This window comes from Corvus hawaiiensis, chromosome 9 (genome assembly GCF_020740725.1).
Source record: "Corvus hawaiiensis isolate bCorHaw1 chromosome 9, bCorHaw1.pri.cur, whole genome shotgun sequence".
In the NCBI taxonomy this organism is placed as follows: Eukaryota; Metazoa; Chordata; class Aves; order Passeriformes; family Corvidae; genus Corvus; species Corvus hawaiiensis.
The window spans coordinates 32,206,657-32,233,317 of NC_063221.1; the positions used below are offsets into that span (position 1 = coordinate 32,206,657).

At 52.4% G+C, this 26,661-nt stretch overlaps 1 protein-coding gene across 1 annotated transcript; it reads right to left on the reverse strand.

Annotated features, from left to right (window-relative positions):
• Nucleotides 1-318: 318 nt before the first annotated feature.
• WLS (Wnt ligand secretion mediator) lies at nt 319-26,347 on the reverse strand. Its single transcript, XM_048313043.1, has 12 exons — nt 26,168-26,347; nt 14,583-14,855; nt 9,200-9,324; nt 8,573-8,734; nt 7,672-7,808; nt 7,144-7,312; nt 6,880-6,977; nt 6,421-6,484; nt 6,068-6,211; nt 4,680-4,763; nt 3,063-3,216; nt 319-2,469 (listed from the first exon to the last, which is right to left on the reverse strand). Exons 1-12 carry the CDS (start codon nt 26,271-26,273, stop codon nt 2,360-2,362), a joined length of 1,626 nt encoding a protein of 541 aa, XP_048169000.1. The 5' UTR covers nt 26,274-26,347; the 3' UTR covers nt 319-2,359.
• Nucleotides 26,348-26,661: the final 314 nt, after the last annotated feature.

Sequence of the window (26,661 nt, forward strand, 5' to 3'; positions counted from 1 at the left end):
GGCAGCAGCACCCTGAAATACGGCAGCCGATGGAGGATGATGCCCAAAGCAACACTGCAGTGGGGTGATGGCCAACACACAAAGGTGACAACTCCAGGGCTGGCAAGCAGGGACAGGAAGGAAAACCCTACAGCTGGAGTTGTTCAGGCTGGAGAAGAGAAGGCTCCAGGGAGACCTTAAGAGCCCCTTCCCATAATTAAAGGGGCTCCAGGAGGGCTGGAGAGGGACTTTGGATGAGGGTCTGGAAGGACAGGACAAGGGGGAATGGCTTCCCACTGCCAGAGGAGATTGGAGATGAGGAGAAATTCCAGCAACAAATCCACAATATTGTATATTTTATTTAAATTAACAAAACTACGTGTTTTCCAGGTTGCTTAAAGCATTCTGTAAAAACTGAACTCAACCTAAACAAAAAGAAAGGATATATTTTAATAAGACCCAGGGACTATTTCCGAGACATATGAGTAGGGCTGAGGAATGAAGAAATAAAAAACCCACACACACACACACACGTACACGCGCCCCGTAAACAAATTGTTAGTGTTTGACACAAAATTTGGTTTGAAAGCTGCGGCTCCCTGTTCGTGGGGTGCCTTTACAAAACGCACTGCTATAGTCTAAGCTGGAAAAGAATCCACGGACACAGCTATGGGAACAACATAAATATCACGTAAGAACCCAAGGGAAAAGGGATGGTAAAGTTGCAAAGTCGAGCGTTCAGCTGGGAACGTTCTGGAGTTACGGGGATCTGCGTTGATGTAATTCACTCTGTAATGGAGTAACTACTACCAAGTAGGAACACTGCTTGGAGCTGCTTTGCCTCCAGGGGCAGGGGAAGCTGGGACCCTGGTGAGGGTGAACACAACAAATGGAATTGCTTTAGGAAAATCCTATAGGGGCTCCAATTAATACACATGGAGCAGCTTTTTGGCAGTGTGTCTGGTGTGACACATCCTGACTGGACGAGCCCCATGTGATGGTGCACAACTTGGGGTGCCCAGCAACCAAACCCCGTGCAAGGTGATCTTGTGGTGCCACCCTCTCTTTTTTCACAGTCTTGAGCTTTACTAAATGGATTGTGGTAAATGAATAAATTCTGGAGTGGGAATCGTGATTCCCCCAGGTACCTGGGCTGACAGGAAGGAGTTTCCCCTCTCTGCCTCCTCTCTAACCCTTCAGCAACACACAGCAGCAGCAGCAGCTTCTTATCTTGTAGGGCCAAAACTGGGAGTTACGTGTTACCAGCAGTTAACACAGACATTTACTACTGCCAGCTCATGAGGCTCTCTGGATGCTCCAGGCCACGGAAGGTGTGCCCTGAGCAGCACAGACCCTTCCCCAACATTCACTTCTCCAAACTGGTCCCAGCAGGGTCCAGCTCAAGCCTCCACCCCGGATCAGTTCCCACTCCCCACTCTCTGCCAAAGGCCTCCCAGCATGGGGCTGAGTGAGCCCAGAGCCTGCGTCTGCTCTGGGAAAGCAAAGATCCACATTAGTGCGTGACCAGCGGATTCTTTCAAGTCCGATAATCCCTGGAAGAATCCAGCTCTGCTCCAGCCCGGCAGTGCATGGAGCGAGACTGCCCAGCTCCCAGGGATGCACCATAACAAAAGGGGAAGGTGGAGGAGGCCACAAAAGCACGGGAAGCCAAAGGGACTGAGAACAGGAAGGAGCCGGCTGCGGGATCAGCACCTTGGGAATTTGAGTCAGGAGCGCTCTGTTCTCCTGCAACTCAGCTCAGCATCCAGGCTGGACATTCCCTGTATTCAACAAACAGCTGTAAAACCTGCTGAGAAAGCAGTCCCTGCTTCTACTAAAACCTTACTAACAGCGTACTCCTCTCCCAGCTGTGCTTCATCCAGTGACAGAGCATGGCTGTAGGGCTGCACCTAAGACTCAGACAAGGGTCCATACAGTTACAGTGGTGGAATTAAATGTTTTTACAACAAGGCTCCCCCCACAACCAACACCTTGTGTCATTTGCACACAGGAGTAAACCCAGAGTACTGAGCACGTGCTCCTGCAGCACCTTTATGCACCAGGACACACAGCAAAATCAGACCAGCCCCACGGCAGCTCTGCCCCGGCCCCACATCTGGATGCGCGACTTTGCAACCTCAGTGCCCTTCCAGCAGGGTTTTACGTGCCCGAGTGTAACACAATATACACAGCCCTCCCCCCAGGAATAACTACACCATAGTAAAGAGTTACAAATGTTCTGCTCGCTGTCACTGCTCTGTGAATGCACCAGGGACGGGGTGCTCGAGGAGCGGATGCAGCCAGAGCGGTCTCCTGCCAGAGGGACTCGTGTGTCCTCTGCTCCCCACCCCAGGCTGGTCCCTGCTGAGGCACCTCCGTGTCACTCCTGAGCCTCCTTTCGAGCCAGCTTGTAGACCTCTGTGGGCCCATCCACGTGGGTGATGGTGGTGGTGAGCTGCAGCTCCTCCCCGCTGTTCACCCCCAGGTCACCTGAGAAACAAAGGTATTCCTTAGTGCAGTCTCACAATAAAATATGGGACTATTTATTCCCTCCAGGCTTTCAGCTGCCTAAGCCACGGACCAGCAACCTTCCTATAAATTATTTTATTTATAGTTATTTAAATAGAAGCACAAGAAACACATTGAGGGGCTAGAACATGTCCAGAGAAGGGAATGGATCTGGGGAAGGGGCTGGAGCCCCAGGAGCGGCTGAGGGAGCTGGGAAAGGGGCTCAGCCTGGGAAAAAGGAGGCTCGGGGGGACCTTCTGGCTCTGCACAGCTCCCTGACAGGAGGGTATATTTTCTCCACTCCTCATCCCTCCATCTGAGCTACACGGTTCCATTTGGGCAATGCTAAAAGGCACAAAAACCATCCCAAAGGCTCCAGCCAGCCTTGGCTAAAAGTCAAACCTACCTAACCCAGCCATTAATTAAAATGCCTGCTTGGGAACCCAAACCATCATTTACAAAACTTTTCACACACTGAGTGTGCACTTGGGCCAAAAAAAAATGCACAGAGGGCACCCCCTACTTTGTATCTCTTTGTCCCCATGAGAGCCCTCAGGTCATTTGGGGACATTTACCATTGGACTGGTCTTCGCCGTAGTTCTTGTGGGATGGCGCGTACAGGAACATGAGGGCGAACACGTAGAGATTCCACATCCCATAGATGCCGGTAAAGAAGGCGCTGTTCACCTGGATCGTGATGTCCCCCCACTTCCAGTGGCCTTCTGTCACCTGTCCAGAGTAAACAGACACAGACAGGCCCTCAGGAAGAGCAAATTCCATAAAGATACAGCCTTGGAGTAAATCAGTGAGAACAGCATCGATTCAACAGGACGCAGGAAATGGAGTGTAACAGGTTCAGTGAGGCAGAAGTCAGGCTGGGATTCTCCACTTCAGACTCAGTCTGCAGGGAAAAAATGCTCCTGACAAAATTATTCCCTCAGGACTCCTTCAACTCTGATGTCTCATTTAATGTGACCGAACTGCTGTGCTCTGTGATACCCCTGCCACAACCATGTGCTCAGCACAGATTGGCACACAAAGGGCACTACCTGGGGACATCCCAAGACATCCGACTGCTAGAAATAGACCTTTTATAGCAGGAAAACCAGCGTGAATAATGGGGGAATTGATGTGCTGAGCACGGCTGGCTGAGGAGGGGCCAGGCTGACAGCACCAACCTGCTACATGCTGAGGGCTGTCAAGATCCATGAAAATATCATCAATATTAATATTCCTTGAAGATACACAGACTGCTCAGGCTGAAGTGTTGCTTTCTGTTAAAGAAAAGCATAAAGGCCAAGAAGAAAACTAAAGTAGCTGAAAAACAGAGCCATGGAGATGCTCCGAGGGCTGGAGCCCCTCTGCTCTGGAGCCAGGCTGGGAGAGCTGGGGGTGTTCACCTGGAGAAGCAAAAGATCCAGGGAGAGCTCAGAGCCCCTTGCAGGGCCTGAAGGGGTTCCAGGAGAACTGGAGAGGGACTGGGGCCAAGGGATGGAGGGACATCTGCCAGAGGGCAGGGCTGGATGGGATATTGGGAAGGAATTGTTCCCTGGGAGGGTGAGCAGGCCCTGGCACAGGGTGCCCAGAGCAGCTGGGGCTGCCCCTGGATCCCTGGCAGTGCCCAAGGCCAGACTGGACATTGGGGCTTGGAGCAGCCTGGGACAGTGGGAGGTGTCCCTGTCCATGAGATGGGCTTTAAGGTCCCTTCCAGCTCAAGCCAGTCTGTGACTCCATGATTCAAGCAGTGATAAAAGCTCATTCGTACGGAGGCGACATCAGAGCTCAGGACAAACAGGTACAGCTACTGCTGGGCACAGCAGGGCTGCAAAGTCAACCCAGGGAAGGTTGGATGCTGTCACATCTCCGTGGGCACACAAAGCCACCCGAGTGTTTCAGTGTGAACAGAACATTTTCCTCTCGCTGAGTTCTCAGAAATGACTAAACTCTGTTGGCCGATTTTCCGAACGGCGCAGCCCCAACGCCGCTGGGAGCCAAGGGCCTTTGTGCCGGCTCCAGCCTCAGCAATTGCATGGCAGAGCTTCAAATAAATGAAAACAACTTCTTCAAAAGCAACTTGTTATCAAACGTGCTCAGAACAGGCCAGTCCTGTCTGACCAGCGATGAGCCGGCGTCGGGAGCGGCTGGGAAGCGGCGGCTGATGCTCTCCCAGGAAGCCCAGAGCCCTCCCTCACCTGGCTCACGATGAAGAAGATGACGGTCATGGCTGCACAGGCCAAGGTGATGAGCATCAGGAACTTGAACCTAAAAATCAGCCCCTGTTTAGAGAGAAATGTCACTGGTCACATTAACAGAATCCACAAAACCCATTTTTGGTTTTAGGATAGACAAGACACGAGGATAAAAAATAAAAAATAAAACAAGGGTCCAACCCACGAAACCCCAAAGCAAAACAACCTCCACCCACTCCCGTGCCGTGCTCAGCACAGCCCATATCCTCCGCTCCCCACACGTCTGCGCTCCTGCCGGAAGCTCCGCGCGGGGTGGGCACGTCTGGACAGCGCTGCCTTTCCATGACATTTGCTCGGTGACTGATTGAGCAGCAGTTAATTGAGTGGAAGAGGTGGCACACTGGTGTGAGCAAGGCTGCAGGAGGGGACAGCCTGACAGCTCACGGCTCTTGTAAAACAAACACGTGGCGGGTCGGTGTCTCAGCGTGGGCTCAGGGTCTCACCACATTCATCCTCATCCCCAGCCCGGCTGGGAGGGAGCTGCAGCGATTCCAGTGTCTGGAAAACCTGGCTGGCTATCACAGAATGGAGATTTCAAGACAAACTCCTTGGCTGGAAATCCCACTGCCCACCACCCCTGCTTTCACTGGTTTTACAGTTTTACTTACAAATTCTTTTGGTTTTGGGTGAGTGCGTGGGTTTTTTTAGCCTGGTTCTGGAATTTAGGTGGAAATGTCAGTGTCTGCGTAATTACCCTGCCACACCACGACAACAAAGGACTATTAATTTAACTCTTCCACACCAGATCTGTGCTCCCCAGATGTCTGGATGTGGAGCATTGCATCAGCAACTCTGTACCATGAGCTGAACTCCTGTGCCTCCTGCTAGAGGGAAAAACACTCCGTATCTGCTTCAAATTCTCTCAAGTCCAATTTTCTAAATTTTTTATGTGAACTCACGATGGATGATAATGATTTATTTAGAGCAGAAGCGACCACGGTTTAACAGAATAACTTTGGGGATAAATATTTGCACCCCTGTAGAAGCAGGTTGAGCACTGAGGGTGAGTTCCTAGGGGCTGGCAGCAGGCAAATCAGGTAGGACAGAAAAATATACAAAATTAGGGGCTAAAAACGGGGATAATGGGGGGAATGTGTTCTGCTTTGACCTTCCAGCACCTTTGTAAGGAAATGACCCAACCCCAACAATCTGAATTTACACCATGAAATACCAGCTGGTCTTAGCAACGCTCGCCACTAAGCACAAAAATTAATATTAGAGGAGGAGAAATGGAAGTATGAGATTATGGATAAAGGAGGTCTCAGAACAGACTCTGAGGTCCAAAATATCTTTTAAAAAAAAGGAATCTGTGCCACCAGGAGGGCCCTTACCTCGTAGTGAAGGCGGCGAGCCTTGCTCATGGCAGGGAGGCTCGACTGCTTCCCACTGATGTTTCTGAACACTTGGAAGACCATGAAACACAGGAAGAGAAAATAGAGGCACAGGCAGATCCCTGCGACTATAATAAAGGCCATCTGTGCAGAGGAAGTTACGGGAAAATGGTACAAACTAACAAGAAATCCTAGAAAACATGATCCAGGTGATTCCCATATTCAGTTCCCCAGTGATCTCCTGCAGTGCCTGAGCCACCCCTGGCCACCCAAAAGCAGGGGGTTTCCCCACACCTCCCAGGCACCTGGCAGGAGGGAGCACCTCCCTCTCCCACAAAGCAGGGGAAGGATACAGCCAGCTCTGTGCCCACCTCGGTGGTCCAGATGCTGTAGAAGGGGTTCTTGAGCTGCACTCCCCTGCAGAGAGGAGAGAAATCACCAACTGTATCAGAGGCCAACAGGCTCAGAGGGCCCCTTGGTCACTCTGCAGCCTGGGAATCATAGAGTGAGGGAATATCCTGAGTTGGAAGGACTCACAAGAATCACTGATCCAACTCCTGCCCTGTACAGACACCCCAACAATCCCACCCTGTGCCTGAGAGCACTTTCCAAACGCTCCTGGAGCTCTGGCAGCCTCGGGGCCGTGCCCATTCCTTGGGGAGCCTGGGCAGTGCCCAGCACCCTCTGGGGGAAGAATCTTTTCCCAAGGCTCCGCATGGGAAGAGCCAGCTGTGCTGCAGGTCCCTGCTGCAGGAGGTGACCAGGAACCTCTGCTCCGGGATGGCCGAGCCTGGGAGTGGAGCTGCACCCACCGCTCGCACATGTCGAAGATGAAGAGGCAGAAGGAGCCCACAGCAATGGGTCCAACCTGCTTCCAGTACCCCGAAAGCCGATTCCGCTCGTTCTGGTCCTGATCACGAGGTTGGGAGGAGGAGAAAAAGGAAAAGCAAGTTAGCCTCAAGTCCCCTCAGCTGGTACAAGTCCCCACAGCATGATTTCCAACCATCAGCAAGGGAGCTGCCAGGTTTTCCTGGAAGCGGGGCTGGAAACCACCTTCCCACAGGTGTGGTACCCACCATCATGTGCTCCCCGCAGAAGATGATCCAAAATGAGAGCAGCATGGCATAGAAGATGCCCTGTCGAATGTCTCCGAAGAGCAGCATCCAAGTCCAGTCAAATCCGATGGAAAACCATTCCACGGGGATGTTAATGAACGTCATGGAAATTCCCAGAGCAAAGATGACCCTGGAGAGGCACAAACACCATCTCTGTCCAGTGTGCAAGGGAAGGACAGAGCCCCAAAAGCCAAAGCTGTGCGTGGAGAGCAGCAGGTGGAAATCCAGCACCGTTTGGGAAGTGTCACCTCCTGCCACCAAACCCCCTAGGACTGAGCTCCTCCGAGCAGCTCCTCCTTTTCCGTGGGTTTAATGGGAAAGAAAAGAGAAGCTGTGGGGTCTCCAGCTCCCACTGTGCCTGGGTGGAGGGAGGGGATGGAGAAGAGACAATTCCTATGCCCCAGTCTTGGGCTCTGCCTGGGAACAATGATCACCTCAGTGGGGTCCCCTTGTTCGAGGTCCCCTGGGCCACCACAGGCCCCTACTCACTTCTCCAGCAGGACGGGAGCGCGCGTCATCAGCGTGATCCGCCTCCAGTACCACACCATGATGATCAGAATGCTGGGCGTCAGGAAGGTCTTCATGGCGAACCACACCTTGGTGAAGCCTCCGTTTTGATGGATGCCCTGAGGAAAACCAGGGTACAGGGCTTAACATCATCATCCTGTGCTTCTCCTCATGGCAGTGTCAGGAGAGGCACACACATGGAAGTGCATCCCAAAGATAGTTTGGCCAATGATGGACAGGGAACAGGTGAGCCCCCAGGCCACCTGGGCAGGTTCCAGAAGGTCTGAGAACAAATGCCAACAGACACGGCTTCCACGGCGAGGAAGAGAGGGAATTCTGACACAGCATGGAAAAAGCTGGCGGAATTACTCCCAGACAAGTAACGAGATACTCATGGAGCCAAGTCACCCTGGTGGGAAGAGCACTGGCTCATTAACATGTTTCTCCAGCCACGCGTCCTCCCACCGCCGTCTGCAGCCACCGCAGCCGGGGTGGGAGGGCCTCCAGCTGGGAAAAGCATCCCTGCTCACCAAGCCTCGAGGGCGGGCAGAGCAAGGATCACTGACAGCCTTCCCAGACATGGCCACAGACAACTCCAGGACAGACCAGGCCCCCTCTGAACTCTCCTGTTCCTCCTCAGCTCCTATCCATAAGGAGGACTCTGCATCCCAGGCAGACTGTGGTGGGAAGCAGAGGACACAGGCAGCTCGGAGGCATGGAAGAGGCCAGCTCTGGAGGCCTGGGGAGGGCTCCTCAGAAGAGCAGGCAGAGAGGGCATCCCCTGGGAAGCAGGACGGTGCCACTGCAGGCAGAGGAGCTCGGGCCAGGAGCTGCAGAGCCCGAGCACACATCCTGGGTGGCAGAGGGCGGACAGGACACTCACCACGAGGCGGATGTCCTTGATCTCGCCGATGCCCACGTTGATGCCCTTCCTGTCGTTGACGGGCAGGCGGATGTTGATGAGGTAGTACTTGTGCGCCACGCTGCCGATCTCCATGAAGGGCAGGAAGTCGCAGTCGTAGTGACGGCCCTCGGACTCCACGGTCTGCAGGAAGGGCAGGGAGCAGAACCATGGCCCTCAGCCCCCAGGGACCAGCACACCACGGAGCCCTCAAACTGGGAGCACTGGGAGCACCCAGGGCCTGTTTGCAAATTCCAGCCTGTGCGAGACAGTGGCTGAGGGACATTTTTCCTCAAGTTTGATTGTTTAGGATCACTGAGTAAATAAGGTTTGACCTCAAACAGGTTCACATTTCAGGCTTTAATGGCAGGCTCCCAAGACAAACCCTCCACAACTCCCTAACAGGAGGTGAGAGCCAGAGAGGGATTGGCCTTTTCTTCCAGGTAAAAAGTGACAGGACAAGAGAAAACAGCCTCAAGTTGTGCCAGGGGAGGTTTAGGTTGGATATTGGGGAAATTTTTTTCATGGAAAGGGCGAATCCATGGTTCTGTGATTGGAAGAGGACAACTCCCACTCATCCCCACCACCAGTGTCATCCAAATTCCTTACTTTTGGAGAGCCAAAGGTGCACTTCAGCTTCCTGATCTCTATGGCATGTGCTATTTCCTCCCAATCATTGAACATGTCGTCGCGATAGGCCAGCGACACATCCAGGGTGATCTCTGCGTTTTCCTCTGCAACAGCAAAGAGACAGGAGGCTCAGAAGCTTCCCAGAGTAATTAAAAATACTACACAAAGCTCCTTTATGAAGACAATTAACGAACTGAAGTTGAGCTACGCTGGCCTTGCTGGAAAAAGCCTCAGAACCAGCTGCACACAACAGCATTGATGTTTTCTATGTGTCTTGTTTAGCTTAAGCTGTTCTACAGAAGGTTTTTGGAGCCCTCCCTTGCTCCTCCACACCTGCCCTGACTCGTTCCTGCCTCTGCAGATGCCCCAACTCGCACGTCAGTGACACACACAGAGCTCATGGCCTGGCAAGGTCACACATCCGTGTGGGGCCAGGAGCTCGTCCTCTCCTGGAGCTGTTCACAGTGACAGTCTGGGATACAACTGCTTGGAAAGGTGCTCCTGCCAGGACACTGCCAGGGGGTCCTTGCTGCCAGGACGGAATGAGGCTGCAACAGGCTTGTTCAGGCTGGAGCGGGCTCATTGAGGAGCCGTAACTGAGAGAGTTCATGCACTGGAGCTGCAGCTGAGGCTGCCAAGGAGCAACACACCAACACTTTCAAAAACCTGAGGCAAGTCTGTACCAGCTGCACCAGCTGGAAAATCCTCCTGTTTACCAGGCACAGATCCCAGGGAAAGCTCTGAACAAGGAACACGCTCCAAAACGAGCATGTGCATGTTACAGCCCAGCCTCCTTTTGTAGGGCACCAAACTCTGAGAGCTGAGGCTGGAAAATCTATAGAACCATCCACCATGGAGAAGTGTTGGGAGATGGCTCCAGAACCATCCACCACGGAGGAGTGTTGGGAGATGGCTCCAGAACCCATCTTTTCAGCTATATTTTTGTTGGGAATATGTGGTGGCACACTCATCCCACCGGATGGGAAGGGGCGTGGATGGGATCTGTGGTTTGGAGTTCTATTTTTACGCCCTTCGGAGGTGGCCGGGTTGTGCATCTGATGTGGACACTTCAGGATTTTTCTGAGCATTTTTGGTGCATGTGATCTATACCATCCAGATCCATATCCAGTCCCTTTCCAGAGCTGCCAGGAGTTGGGTTTCCATGAAACATGGATTTGCCATCTCAGATCCACTGTTTAGGAGACCAGCAAAACAGATAAATGGGAACATAAGGTTGAACTTGGCCCGGCTAAAAAGAACTATGAACTCCATTTCAGAAGCCATAAAACCAACTGGAATGCTTGGGATTAAATCCAAGAAAAACAGCTTTCAGTTATTTCATCTTTGCAGTCCAAATGTTGCTGCTGCCATCGAGTATGAAAACCAGAAGGCAGAAGATGAACTGCTGTGTGCCTTTCCAGGCCAATGGATTAGAAGCTCCCTCTGGAATTCCATCAGTCTCTCCGTTGGGGTGACACCTCCCCTTGGAAATGAGTTTTGTGCAAAGACCTTTCAGGGCTGTCAACATAAAATATAGATATATCCATATATCCATAGATTTCAGCACAGCAGACTGATGGCAGAGCCGTGTTAGTGGTTGGACTCCATCTTAAAGGTCTTTTCCAACCTACATGATTCCATGATCATCCTATGTCAGCCTTCCATCAGCAACTCCCATTGTCTTTGAGGAACAAATAAGGACAGTGACAGAGAACCAAATTTTCAGAAGATTCATGCCTTATTCACATTAATCAGACAGAGATTGTGAATAGACAATTTTTTGGGGAGGGGAGGGTGCCCTTTTCCTGCACAGCATTAAACAGCCTTAAACTGAGAGGAAGCAGGGTCAGATTGGAGCTTAGGGATAAATCCTTCCCTGTGAGGGTGGGCAGGCCCTGGCACAGGGTGCCCAGAGCAGCTGTGGCTGCCCCTGGATCCCTGGCAGTGCCCAAGGCCAGGCTGGACATTGGGGCTTTTAGCCTGGCACAGTGGGAGGTGTCCCTGCCCATGGCAGGGGGTGGAATGGGATGGGCTTCAAGGCCCCTTCCAGCCCAAATGAGGACAAGACACACTCCTGGAGGCTTCCCAGCCTTGAGCCCTGTGACTCCCCCAGTGAGGGACTCCCTGCTCGTGCTCCAAGCACCACCAGTGTAATTTTTCCCGCTGGCATTTTACTGCCCAGGATCTTTTCCATGAACCACTTTTTAGGACAATACTTGCCCAGGATATCTTCACTCATATTACAATGGCCTAAAAATAGCAGAGTTGTTTCAGGAGGGGGCTCTGTGCCAGCTGCACACTAACACAGCTGGCTGGGGAGAAGCCTATGGCAGGCAAGCAGAAATGCTGGAATTATTTCCATTACACTTCCATGCTTCAGCAGCTCCCTAAAATTATAAAACCTACCAAAAAGCCCAAGGCTGGATGAATTAGAAAAGGAGGCTGCAGCACTCAGCCCTCTGACTGTACACAGTTGCTTTCCAGCTGCAAAGAAACTCCATCTCCTTCCTCTGGCCCCCTTCTTTCCCAGTTCTGGGAAGGGGTTTTAATAATTGAGTGCACAATGCATCAAGAAAGGACAGGGACAGCACAGAAATAGCCTCTTCCTCAGAGGAGCACTCTGAGTCTTTCCCAGCTTTCTGGGAAGGAGAAACACAGGGAAGTAGCTCAGCTTCTAAACATCTGTGTTTTCCAAAAACATTCCAAAAACATCTGTATTTCAAAACCACTGGAAGTTCAGAGGGAGTTCCCAAGGTGAAGGTGATTAGGGCTGGTTGATCCTCCGAAAGGTGCAGATCCCACGGGGTATTCCAGGAGGCTCAGCCCCTGCCAGGCTCTTCCAGGGCACCTTACCAGGGCTGCCCTTCCCCTCTGTCCCAGGAAAACCCTTGCAGATGAGGAGAGCTGACACAGGACTGGATGAGGAGAGCTGACGCAGGACTGGAGGAGGAGAGCTGACACAGGACTGGATGAGGAGAGCTGACACAGGACTGGATGAGGAGAGCTGACAGGACCTGGATGAGGAGAGCTGACAGGACCTGGATGAGGAGAGCTGACACAGGACTGGATGAGGAGAGCTGACAGGACCTGGATGAGGAGAGCTGACCCAGGACTGGATGAGGAGAGCTGACAGGACCTGGATGAGGAGAGCTGACCCAGGGTCTGACTGCTGCTCTCTGGAGATGAGGAGTCAGCCATGAGTCACTGACACCTCCCAACAGGCCCAGCCCGGCTGGCCCTGCCCCGGAGCTTCCCTGTCCTAGGAGGGCTGCCGCATCCTGGAAAAACCAAACTCAGGTTTACTCTGTGCGTTGGCCTTGCTTAGGGATTGCAGGGGAAGAGGACAACCAAGGGCCTTCGAGGAAAAAGCAGGAGACAGTTTGATGTGGCTCAGCAACATCCCTGGTGAAGGCCAAGGGGAACTGGCAGAGCCCAGGACCCTGCACAGCACCTTGGGACCCTGGGGTGGAGCTGCAGGAGCCAGGAGAGCAGGATGTGCCCCAGGCAGCAGCTCCTTCAGGAGGATAAAGCCTGTGCAGCTCCCAGCAGTGCTGCTTTCTTGGATGATCCGAGGTAGTTCCAAGACAGTTTTTAGGACAGTGACCGGAGGCTTCAGCAGCTGCGGTGCCCTCCAGGAGTGGCCCTGGTTTGGGACCAGCCCCTGCTGGAATCGACCACAGCAGGAGGAGGCCTGGAGGGCTCAGAGCCCCAGAGGGAAGAAACTTGAATTGTTGCTTTAAAAGAAGAAATGAGGTTATTTCACATCCTTATCACTGCCCCTTTAGAGGAGCTGATCCCAATCACCTGATCAATGAGGCCCTTTCATTTAACAGCAGGGGACAGACCCACACATGCAATTAGTTCAGCTTAACAAGTCTTCTGTTTATTTCCTTAAGAGCTGTTATAACACAATCTAGCAAGCAATAAATGTGTTACTAGTTCCTGAGATTTCACACTTAATTTACATCTGCCTTCAGCTTGGCACAAAGTGTTGGAAAATCCCAAAACCTTCTTTTTATTACCCAGGGGGTGGCCCAAGATGAGCTTTTCTGCTTTGAGATCTGAAAAAAACCTCCCACCTTCGCAGGACTCAGTCTCTGAAGGGCACAAAACTGAAGCACAGGCTCTGCTCTTGCAGCAGAAATACTGCCAGGAGCTGGTTTAGCATTCCAGCAGCCTGCTCCAAGTGCTCAGCCAGCTCCTGACTCCAGCACGGTGGTTCAACTTGAAAATCCCTGGAATAAAGAGCTGTTTCCCTAATGCAATCATCTATCCAAGTGTAAGGAGGTGAGACCTTAATAAAGGCACAAAACTTGTCTCTCTGTATTTCAGAGATAATTACAGGGATAGGAACACAGGTGAAAGCTTTCTACAATCTCATTTCTAACCTATCTGAATGATAATGCATTAAATAATCCCTGCTCCATCTCTGCAAGTGCTCAAGGTTGGGCAGGGCTTGGAGCAACCTGGCACAGTGGAAGGTGTCCCTGCTCATGGCAGGGGTGGCACTGGAGCTCTGAGGTCCTTCCCAACCCAAACCAGTCTGGGATTCTGGGATAAATAGCTGGAGGAACAGTTCCATGCTGAGCAGGAAGGGCGTCAAGGACACAAAGCTGGCTAAAAAAGCTCCTAACCCTGACTAACTCCCTGAACTGATCCCACTCCACAGATCCCTGAACATGGAGCCAGCCCAACAGCCAGGCTGGAGCCAGGGCAGGAGCTGCACACACCCCAGCTCAACCAGTCTGGAAAGCAAATTGTTTATTCACTGTAGCTTATAGTTAGAGAGGGATTTTCCCCAAACACTTTAAAACATGCACACACATGGACAACTTCTGTTCCAGGGAGGGCCAGAGCAGTCCTGCCCTTGCTGCTCTCAACATAGTTTTGCAGGTTTTTTTGCAGCATTATTTTTGAGTTTGGGTGGGCTTTTTGCATTTTGGGGTTTTTTTTGTATATTTATTTAGTATTTATATAATAGCTTCAAACTGAAAGACGGGAAATTTAAGTTAGATATGGGGAAGGAATTGTTCCCTGGGAGGGTGGGCAGGCCCTGGCACAGGGTGCCCAGAGCAGCTGGGGCTGCCCCTGGATCCCTGGAACTGTCAAATGGCCAGGCTGGATGGGCCTGGGACAGTGGAAGGTGTCCCTGCTCATGGCAGGAAGGAACAGGACGGGCTTTGAGGTCCCTCCCAACCCAAACCATTCCAGGATCACCAATTCCCAGGTTCAGAACACGCTCCAGCACCACCTCACTGTGCGTGGCACCCACACAGCTCACGGCCCAAGGTAAGAACCCCTTTAGAGGAGGCACAGTGGGACATGAGAGCCAGGCAGCACCTGCCGGGTGCCAGTCACTTACTGAGGTCGTTGTCCATCTTGAAGGCGATGTCCAGCTGCATGATGAAGAGCATGAACTGGAACCAGGGGCTCATCTCCTTGCTGGGCAGCGGGATGTGCACGGCGAACACGATGTCGTTGGCCTCAATCTGCCGGCTCACGGCCTCGTCAAAGTCCTTGAGCTTCTTGCAGTGGTTGGGTCCCCAGGGCATCAGCCACTTGGTTTTGTGGTGGTTCTTCCTCACATCAATGCACTTCACTGACATGTAGGGAACAGCTGTCGTGGGGCTGGGAGCTGGGAATGCAAGAGAACCACATTTGTAGCATCTTCAGACATCTGATACAGTGGTTTCCCCAGCAAAACTCGCAGCTCCCCACTCGACTCTTTGAAGGCAATTTAAAACATGCACCCAGTGCTGCTCCTTCACAGCTCTTTGATCTCACAGTCAAGTAATTAAGTTTATTACATCCACAGATGTATTACTGACTTTGTAGTGGGATCAAATTAGGATTAATTGAAGAGCTGGGATCTGCTGGTTCGGTCTCAGTCACACAAAATCATCCTGATTTACTGAAATCTTTTCCTTCCTCTGTGCTCACTCAAGCAAATCCACACAGAAAGCATGTGCCCAGAGAAACCTGGATGGATAAACTAATCTCAGACCTCGTGGTCCAGCAGGGCAGGGCAGGATTTACCCAGGGGATTTGCACCATGCAAGGCCACACATCTCCTTGGGCAGGAAGGTTTCCTCCAGAGCAGTGAGTGGGATGGGAAATGAGACTGCAGAAGGTGATTTTCATGTTGTCACTACCCTCATTCTGACAGATAATCCAGGACTTTCCTTGCAGATCACAGCCCCCCCCCCAAACCTCCAGCAGCAATAACACCACCCCACAAACTTCCAACATTCCAACGAGGAAAACAACCCCAGAGTGAGCTTCACCCTCCTGCTGCCCCCAGCCCCATACTGCTACACCCAGATGATTCAGCCCTGGCTCCCTTGTAATTTGGGCACAGCAGGATCATCACAGCAGCTCTGGAGCTGTTTGGGATGGCAGCCAGGAGCCCTGTGGAGCACCTTCCCCAGCGTGCCACCTCGGCACAGGGTGACATCCACACAGCTTCCCACGGGCAGGGAGAGGTGACTCAACGCCAGGCGGGAGGAAGTTACTCAAAAGCCAAATGTTTATAAACTGCATTTTTTCCATTTTTTCACAGCACTGAGTTTCTTCCAGCTCCAAAGGCACAGGGGTGCCAGGATAAGGGTGGGCTCCAGGGAATTGGCATGAGCAATGGTGGGCAGTGCTGGGTTAATGGTTGGACTCCCCGACTTTAGAGGGCTTTTCCAGCTGAAAGGATTCCATGAGTACTCCCAGATTCATTCATCTCAATCCACATGTGCTTGGTGGATCCGTTGCACTGCCACATCCCAAACCCTCGCTGCATACAGCCGTCCCCCGGGAATGACACAACACTTGGAGGTTAAAGCAACCCCAAAACCAAACAAGTTCTTGATATCAGAATCAGGGAGTGTTCTGAGCGGGAAGGGAAGCACAAGGATCAGAGTCCAACCCCTGCCCTGCCCAGACCCCCCAGCACCCCCACCCTGGGCATCCCTGGCAGCGCTGTCCAAACGCTCCTGGAGCTCCGGCAGCCTCGGGGCCGTGCCCATTCCCTGGGGAGCCTGGGCAGTGCCCAGCACCCTCTGGGGGAAGAACCTTTCCCAATATCCACCCTAAATACTGCAGCAAGAAACAGCAAAGTAGAATAAAACGAAGCATTCAACAAACAAACACAAATGAAGCTGCAAGTCGAAGGTTACAGAACGCTCATGATGTGCCCATAGTGCATAAAACACTACAATAAATGTTGATTCCTCCACCATGCCTCGATGCAGAGCCCAGTAACCACAGCTAAAACTGCGGCTGGAAGGAAATATCGGGAATATTGCTGTGAAATAAGCCAGGCATTTCAGCCGAGCTCTCTGAGCTCTTTAACTCCAACAGATTCTGGGTGATTTCGAAGGCATTTCTGAATTAAGAGACATCGTTCCCTCTACAGAGAAGCCGAATGTTCCTTGCTTTGATGCAACTCATTATAGCCATAAATACATGTTTTCATCACTGCCTGATTATGATTTTAAACACTTGGCACGCTCCCTGCAGCCTCCCCTCTGCCAAAGTTACAGCTTTGAGGAGCATGAGACAATTACTATACATATTCCTCGTCGGGAATCGCGCACCAAACAAACGTCGGCACTTGGCTTCCATTACTGATTTGGCTCCTGGCCCATTAAATCCAAGTGAGTGTTGAACCAAGTGGAAAAAAAATGCTTTGTGGAGCTGCAGCCAAGTCAGCCAACAGCATTACAAAGTGCTATGCAAAACAAAGCTCACACCGAGGGATTGGAGCTGTGCTGTGGTGCCAAGGGCTGCTCCCAGCCCCGCTGCTCCCAGCCCCCCTGCCCCAGCCCCGCTGCCCCCAGCTCTGGTACCCCCAGCCCTGCTGCCCCCAGCCCCACCACCCCCAGTCTGGGGGATGCAGCAGCTCCATGGATTCCAGGATCTCTGTCAGCCTGTAAATAATTGAACAGCTCTGTGTGCATAACACGCTGGATCAGCCTCGTGCTCCGGGCTGCTCCTGCCACGAGAACTGCAGGAATGCAGGTACCACTTGCAGTAAGAGGAGCAGGGCTTCCAGAGGAAGGTTTGGCAGAAGCCACTTGGAGTGCAGCTCTCTGGGAGCCAGCTCAGGCAGGAGCACCCAGGAAGGAGTCCTGGCCCCAGGGGCTGGCACAGCCACGAGGCAGAGACCCCTCGTGCCAGGGGGTTGGACACCAGCAGTGCCAAATGCCAAGGGCAGGAGGTGCTGGAGCTGCCAGCACTGCCACAGGATCACAGGCTGGTTTGGGTTGAAAATGACCTTAAAGTTTGTCTCATCCAACCCCCTGCCACGGACAGGGACACCTTCCACTGTCCCAGGCTGCTCCAAGTCCTGTCCAGTCTGGCCTTGGGCACTGCCAGGGATCCAGGGGCAGCCCCAGCTGCTCTGGGCACCCTGTGCCAGGGCCTCCCCACCCTCCCAGGGAACAATTCCTTCCCAATATCTATCCTAAGCTTCCCTTCTGCCTCTGCATCTCCTCCAGCAGGGCCTCTGGAGGTGCCCAGCTCACTGCAGAAATCCCAAGTGTATCCCAGATTACAGGGGCAGAGCAGATCCTGCTGCTCCCTGTGATGGTTTTAGCCAGCAAATACTTGGAAAGCCGGACACCTTCACCAGTGCGGCCACCACTGCCCAGGGAGGGCTTCCCGTGGACTGCCAGGGCCACCTCAGCCATGTGTCACTGACTGAAACAATCCTGCACGGAATTCCATCCTTTCCATTCAGCCAGGAGGTCAGGGCAGGGTGCTCAGGGCCTGATCCCACCAGGGCAGCAGGAAATAAGATTCAAGGGGCTTCACTCAGGAGCTAGTCCTCAAAGAAAAAAAAAATACACTGCTTTTCTGGTTTTATACTTAAATCTTTAGGTAAAAAAAATTACTGAGACGAGTGAACTCAATTTTTAGCATTTTTTTGGGGGGATGTTATGTACACCCAGTTTCAGGCAAGAGCCACCATCACTCAGTATTTTAATTTCAATATATTAAGCAGATCTTCAAAAAGCTTCTGTGATGAAGCCTCAATCACCTCCTTCCTCCTGCACACAAGTTCCAGGATTTCCATCCCCTCTGAGTCCTCCACCAGCCCTCACCTTGGGAAACACATCCTGCACCTTCTCATCCCAGCACCTCCAGCACTCCCATTAACCATCGACCCTTGCTCCAGCACCATAAACAAGCCCTTTGGAAACTCTCAATTGCATTGTGTCCACATTGATTAAAGCCTGAATCCCCCTGACCTCGGGGGGATTTAACTTCTCCCGGCACCGGGAGCATTCTGCTTTTCTACTCAATTACCCCCTTCGGAGCCAGCCAGCACTTCCCAGTGAGCACACACAAAGGGCTTCTGCTTCATTACCCTAAGTGACTGCAGGGTAGGAATAAACAAGCTAATTTATCATGGACAGACCCAGCTTTTCCAACTGGAACAGCCAGAACCTGAATAACACCGTATATACACTCAGGATTATAAATATGTCTTTATTGCAGCATGGATTTTTCTTTTCTGCCTCCTTCTTCCCTGACCTCGATGCCACCAGTTTAATATATTTGAGTGACACAGAGCCTTTTAATTACTGTTTCTTTCATAGTTCTTATTTCACAAAGCTTTTTGGAACATTGCAGCAGCTTTTATACACAGAATAACTATATTTAAAGAAGCCCACTGCCTATGGGAAGCCCACTCCCCCTTGGGAAACGTTTTTCTTTCTTATATTTGACTTCAAGCTTTATCCAGACCAAAATCCTTTAAAGCCCCATATTTCTGTCATCTCCAAGATATTTTTTTCAGTACTACAGGTTTCTCTTTTTTGTTTCAGACCATTAAAGTGAGCCTGTCCAAACCATCAAACCCAAGCTTGTTGGATCAGAACAGAAATATTGTGGCTGCCCCTGGATCCCTGGAAGTGTCCATGGCCAGGCTGGATGGAGCTGGGAGCAGTTTGGGATAGTGGAAGTGTCCCTGCCCATGGCAGGGGTGGGATAAGATGGGATTTAAGGTCCATCCAACCCAAACCATGCTGGGATTCTGAGACTCTACAACCATCCAGTCACATATTCCTGGGCACTCTCACGTCCCAAGGGTTGTGTTTTTCCTCGAGGTTTGTTCTCCAGTGTTACTTTTGCAACCTTGCTACCAGCAAAGCCTCTTGAAAGCAGCACAAACTGGAGGTTTTTCCCAATAAATCAGTTCCCAAGGAGCTGCAGGAGCAGCCGTGCCCAGAGCCCTTAGAACTGAGGGAACAGGGGATTCCCAGCTCCCTGATAAGCAGCCAAAGGGCTCCTGGGGAACAGAGATAAAGAATTATTCCCTCAGCCCCAGGCAAGTCACAAAGCAGGGAAATCTTATGAGGCACAACTTGCTGGGAGAACTAAATGAATGATCTCCATAATTCACATCCATATTCAACAGCAGCAACGAATGCAAATGAGGTGAGCACGAGCAGAGCTCCCTAAATGCAGAAATGGATATTCAAAAATATTTTATTTAAAAGAAGAAAGAAAGAAAGAAAGAAAAAAAAAAAAAAAAAGAGGTAGAACAGCTTTACTGATTGCCACACAGAGCCTGATCTTCTTCCAAGTCAGTTTTCCAATGGGATGAGATGCATTTCCTGCAACGCCCAGCCAAGGTATGAAATCCCTGCACACAGATCCGAAAGAGCAGGAGAAGCTGTTGTTATCCAGCAGCTTTTCTCCTGAGCCTGACACTCCCCAAGATAAGATACCTTGGAAACTGCCCGTGCTCAGATATGTGAGGAATTTCATCTCCATGTGAATGGGCTGGTCCAGGCCCTTCCCCACTGGACACCTTGAGCCCTTCAAAGGCTTTCCCAGGCTATCAGGGAGTTACAGCCTGACTTCAAAGGCCGTAAGTGTTATTTACCAAGGAAAAGGCTTCCTGTGTAATGGCTTTCCCTCACAAAGGGCAGGGAGGCAGCAGGACCACTGCTTGGGAAGTGCTCAGGTCACATTTAAATCGACAGAACAGGGGAGCAGCAGGAGGACTGAACTTGTCACCTGAGCTCTCCCAAGTTTGCATTTGGAAGCGATGCAGCTGTGAAAAGAGAAAAACCCAGCACCTCAGAGGATTCCCAGCTCCTCAGGCCCCAGCACTGACATTCCTGCCTGGGAACTCTCAATTTCTGGCACTTTTGCCCATTCAGCTACAGTTACAGCTCTTCAAAAGAAGAATTGAGCAGACCTAAACTAAACAGACATGACCTTTCGTGTCTGCTTCTCCTTGGCTCCCAGCGCCTCTGCCAAGGCTGCAGCCCTGCAGGAATGTGTCTATACAGAGGATCCATTGGCATTCATGGCCACGGAGCACCGACCAGCTCCTGGAGAGGCCCTGGATGAAAGGAAGTCAGGCACACAAAAATGTTCTTTGTCCCCAGCCTGAAACACTCTTTCCTATCCATACCTTGGAAATCCGAGCGCCTCCCCTGTCAAAAGATCAGCTCAGCCCGAGGAAGGTAATGAAATCCCAGGAAAGAAAATGAAATCCTGGAAACTCGCGGCTCAGGAGCCAAATCAGACATTTAGATAATGAGCTGGGATTGTGGAGAGCTGCTCAGCCATGGCCACACATGACTCATTATCTCTCCGGGCCAGACACACAAGGAAGTTTGAGCTCCTCCAGTCACAACAATTCTGTTTTTTCCAGCCTAAACCAGGGAAGGGAGCAGTGAACCTGCACCTCCTTAAATCCATCCTCTCAGCCCAGAGGACTCATGTGCTAAATAAATCCCTCCACTTTTCCAATCAGTTAAATTTGTAAAGTGTACGGGTGGGCACTGGACTCCCAGCATTTCCCTGCGTGTGAACCTGCTCTGGATTTGCCTGCAACACAGAGAGTTCTCCTGCATTCCCTGGGCTTGTCTGAACCAAGAATCTATGATCTGGGACAAGGCATCCTTAGAATCACAGAAGTTTGAGTTGGGAAAGGACCTTTAAAGTAACTCACATAAAGTAAGTCAATGAAAATTCCCTTCTGAGAAGTTTTTGAAGCTGGGATGTTGCTGCACAGACATGTGGGGTTATTTTCCTTTAAAAAATACTTTATATATACAAAAATTCTAGGATGCAAAGGTAACTATAAAGGGACACCAACAGCTTCCCAGAGGGAAAGGTAATTTGTAATCAAAAGCTTTGCTTTCAAAACAACCAAGAGGCATCAAACCCACATAAATCCAGTCAGATTCCATACACACAACTTCCACCCCAGCAGCTGTCGGGAGATGACACCGGTGTGTCCCAGCTCAGCTTTGGCCTGGAGCAGTTGTGGTGACCTCCACTGGAACATCCCAGTCAAAATTCCCAGTAACAGGCACAGCCAGATGGATGCTGCAGCTGGTCCAGCTGTGAGAATCATGGAATTGTTTAGGGTGGAAAAGCCCTCTTAGGCCAGCGAATCAAACTGTTCCCAGCACTGCCAAGGCCACCCTGACCATGTCCCCAGGGGCTTTTAAACCCCTCCAGGGATGGGGACTCACCCCTGCCCTGGGCAGCTGTGCCAGGGCCGGACAGCCCTTTCCAGGAAGGAATTTCCCCAATATCCACCCTGAGCCTGCCCTGGCCCAGCCTGAGGCCGTTCCCTCTCCTCCTGTCCCTGTTCCCTGCCAGCAGAGCCCGACCCCCCCCGGCTGCCCCCTCCTGTCAGGGACTTGTGCAGAGCCACAAGGTCCCCCCTGAGCCTCCTTTGCTCCAGCCTGAGCCCCTTTCCCAGCTCCCTCAGGAATTCTCCTGGGGCTCCAGCCCCTTCCCAGCTCCCTCAGCCTCTCCTGGGGCTCCAGCCCCTTTCCCAGCTCCCTCAGCCTCTCCTGGGGCTCCAGCCCCTTCCCAGCTCCCTCAGCCTCTCCTGGGGCTCCAGCCCCTTCCCAGCTCCCTCAGCCTCTCCTGGGGCTCCAGCCCCTTCCCAGCCCCTTTCCCTGCCCTGGACACGCTCCAGCCCCGCAGGGTCTCTCTTGTCCTGAGGGACCCAACGCTGCAGCCAGGGTTTGGAGGTGTGAGGTTTGTCCTCATGCCTTGTCCAGGGCTCTCACAGCTCCCAGCCTGCACAAGCCTGGTGGCATCCCAGGACAGCCACGCTGGATCCAGAGGAGGCAGAGCAGGCAGGGCTCCTGGGAATGCCGGCATGGCTGTAAATTATCATCAGCCTCATTCCTCACAAACGGTAACAGAAACCATTCCTGGGGATCCCATTCTCCTGTGATACACACATGCCATCATTTACAGCGGATAGTGGAGACAAGGCTGCATTAGGACTAATTTTATGGATCATGTTCTGTCTCCCACTGCTGCATCCCAACTGAACACATCACACACAGCCCAGAAGCGTGACCTTTAAACAAGATGTTTTCCACGAAGGGAGCAGACACCGTGAATTCCATGGGGTCTGAAGTAGTGACAGCCCCACTTTCTGGAGCCAACAGTTCATTACCATAGCACAACAAAGAAACAGCTCAATAAAATTCTCTTTTGGGGTGTTTTCTCCCTTTTGAGCTTTGCAAAGCTCCCTCCAGGCATGGGGACTCCACCTCTGCCCTGGAGAGCCTGCACCAGCACTGGACAACCTTTTCCATGAAGAAATTTTCCCAAATATTCAGCTTAAAACTCCCCTGGCACAGCTTGAGGCTGTTTCCCCTCATCCTGTCCCTCGTTCCCTGGGAGCAGAGCCCGACCCCCACCTGGCTACCCTCTCCTGCCCTGGGAATGTCTCCCATCCATATGCATCTCATGCTTTGCCAACAGCCAGCTCTGAGCAAATCCCACCTGAGAGCTGATAAGGTTCCCGCTGCTAAATGAAAGAGCTGTTGGAAATGTGGAAGATGCATTAAAACTCTGGCATCACACACTGACTGCCTGAAAACGAGCTGGGAACCAGCAGTGGCAGAAACCCCCTGATGTGAGGAAAATCAGCTCTGTGGTGGTTGTATCAGGTACCAACTGCTGCATTTGGGTATTTTGGACTGGCACGAGGGATCTGTTAAAATAGAGCACTTAGTCATTGTTTTGAAACATGACCTAAGTGCCTGCGAGGGGAAAGGCTGGCTTGGCTTTGCAGCCCTGTCCCACTCGTGTACGTATTTTGGGTTGTCTAGACCTGGGCACACCAAAATAACTGGATTTTGGTGTCTGTTGGGTGTGCTGCATCAAACCAGAGCAGGGCCACTGTGTCAGTGCCACCTCTGCTCCCACCCCACCTGGTGTCACCCTTGGGAGCAGCTGTGGGGTGGCACTGGGAGCGCTCCCAGCACGGCTCCGGTCCCTTCGGAACGCCGGCCACCGACCCACTGCCCACCACGAGGGGATTCCTTGCAGGAAACACCACGTGCTTGGGAACAACTAAAGGGGTCGGTCCCAAGCCCCTGGATCAGAGTTTCCAGGGATACAGGGAGTCCAAAACAAGGCAGGGTCCTGGGAAGAGCTGCCTAGCCTCCCAGGCTGTGTGTCACCCTGCCAGATGTTGGGGACCACACCTAGGTTACACATGGAACTTAGTGTTTCACGAGCACCAAATATCCCTGGATTTCCAGCTCCCAGGAGGGCTGGCTGGGAGCTGCTGGCTCAGGGAGGAGCCTCTAAACTCCTTAAATGCATCAGAAAGGGTGAATGGTACAGAGGAAAAACCTGTTTGGATGATTGATTAGAGCAGTTTGATCTGAGGGAAGATCAGAAGTGGGGATTTCCAGGAATTAAAGAACTTTTGGGGCAACACCCCCTAGGACTTGACCACAGACAGAAGATGCATTTACTCCAGCAGTTTGGAGTGACTGAGCTTGCGCAGGAATTCCAGCAGTTTGGAGTGACTGAGCTTGTGCATGGCATTGAACTCAGCCCCAAATCCCTGTCCCTGCTGGCCCCAGCCCATCCAACCTGTCCATGCAGCTTTCCAGCCCCACCTGGGAGACCCATCGTGGATGCCCAGCAGCAGCAGCCAAGAAAGCAGGGCATAAACCAGCTGGAAAACTGAACCAACAGAATTTGAGTTCTTTAATCTCTGAATCCCTACAAAACTGAACAGAAACATTTGTCTTTCCCCTGTAAAGCCAACCATAAGCATCTGTTTGTCACATCTGTTCCCAGATGCCAGCACAAGCGGGGCTTTCTGAGCACACCAGCCTTTGGAACAAGCAACTATTTAAACTTAGTAGCAAGAAACTGCTAGAAAAACCCTTTTAAGATAAAGTCTGGCTTCTCTGCATAGCACAGGCCAAGACATTTTATCTCAGGAATCAGCGGCAGGTTCAGTAACCTGCTCTCGAACCAGCTCTTAAAGAGAAAAAAAAAGGAAGGAAGAAAGCTAATCCTGATAAACTTTGTGTGGTTTCAGGCCTGCAAGAGCAGTAAAACTGGGTTTTAGTCAAGATGTGCCAGTGAATCCCTTGAGATGGAGGTGAGGAAGCTTTCCACAATTATGTTTAATGGAATTTTATGGTTATTAGAAGCTGGTAATTAGAGGGTTCACAAAGGCAAAGCACCAATGGGCACCAGGGACACGGAATTTGCTTCCTGAGGAAGGGTGAGAGCTATTCCTTCAATCCCTCTCAAACAGGGAGAGCATCCCAACTTTATTCTCCCAACGAAGTGCAACAAAGTTTCAGAGTGATGTTGACCCCGATTCTTCCTGAAAACCCCAAGAGCTCCGCACGGACCCTGCCCGGGAAGAAGGGGGTGGACCCCGGGGGAGCCGGCCCTGCCCTAGGGATGAGGGATGCCCCCGCAGGGCTGGACAGTCCTTCCCGGACAGAAGGGCAACATTCCCACCCTGGAAATGAAAACCCATCATTCCAAGGAGCCGGCGCAGAACTCAGCTGCTTTCTAGTAAAAAAAAAAAAAAAAAAAAAAAAAAAAAAATTAAAAAAACCCCAGGACTGCCCCAAACTCACTCTCCTCCATCTTCCTCCTTCCATCCCGCAGGGAAAACTCCCCTCGCCGGAGGCAGCCCCCGCCGCAGGGCTGTGTCCCAGTTCCCATATCCCTGCCTTTGGGAATGCTCAGGGATAAATAAACAAAATCTGGGCTTTAAAGTGCCCGGTGCGGAGCTCAGCGTGCGGAGCCGGGGGGGCCCAGAGCCGAGGGGTGTCGGGGAAGGGGATTTAATCCCCCGCTCGCAGCCACGAGGGTTTTCCACGGGCAGGAAAACCCAGGCCAAGCCCACGCGGATTTGAGCTTCTCCTGGAAGAGGATCGGGAATGGGGGGTCCCTCCTGGAGCAGGAGCGGGAGGTGGAAGGGAGGGGGCTCCTCTTGGAAGAGGATCGGGATGTGGAAGGGAAGGGGTCCGTCCTGAGAGAGGCCGGGAGGAGGAAGGGAAGAGCGGCGATCCCTCCTGGAACGGGATCGGGAGGGAGTGGGGAGGTCCCCCGCAGAAACGAGCCCGGACAAAGGGCGAGTCCCCCAAAAAACCCCAGAGCCGGGACCCCCTCTCCCACCAGTCATTCCCCTTTTTCTTTTCTTTTTTTCCCCTAGATTTTTTATTAATATTTTTTTTGTTGTTCTCATTCTGGCAAGGGGCGAGGTTTCCTCCCGCGGCCGAGGCACGGGGAGGTGCAGCGCCAAGAAGGGAGGAAAAATCCTTTTAAAAAAATAAATTATTATTATTTTCTAAGCCAACTTTGAAACGCGAGGCTCCCTGCGCGATCCGTCGCCATACTGAAGCTTTCCCACTTCCCTCTTTCTTTAAGTCCAGGCTGAAACCAGGCCAAAAAAAAAAAAAAAAAAAAAAAAAAAAGAGAAAGCAGCACAAAAACTTTTCCTTGGCCGGCTCCCCCCGCAGCAGCCGCGGGACGGGCACAAAGGGCCCGGAGCCGGGATCGCTTGGCTACAAAAGCGGGTAATGAGATCATGGGAGCGAGTCAGCGATACTGTAACCAGCACTGAACAAGCGGGCAGCAGCGGGAGGAGGAGGAGGAGGAGGAGGAGGAAGGCAAGCGGCCCCCGGCACTCACCGATGAGCCCTCCCACCAGGAAGGCGATGACTTGGAACACGAGCAGGATGCCCCCGACGATGCAGAGCTTGCGGGTGCTCATGTTCTCGATGATGGCCCCGGCCATGCTGGCGGGGCTGCGCGGGCCGGGGCGCTGCGGACGGAGCGGGGGCCGCGGGCAGCGGGCGGGCCCCGCTCGCCGCCCCAGCCGTGATTGTGCCGCTCCCGCCGCCCGCGGCCGCTTTAACCGGGCAGCCACACGTGACCGCCGCCCCTCCCCGCGCCCCGCCCGGGCCGCGCCAGCGCCGGCAGCGGGAACGGCAGCGGGAACGGGATCGCGATTGGCACCGCCGTGCGCACACCGCTGCCCGGCACCGGCCCGGGGATCGGCCCGGCCCGCCCCTGCCGCGGCGAGGACACCTTCCACCGTCCCAGGCTGCTCCAACCTGGCCTTGGAAACTTACAGGCATCCAGGGGCAGCCACAGCTGTTCTGGGCACCCTGTGCCAGGGCCTG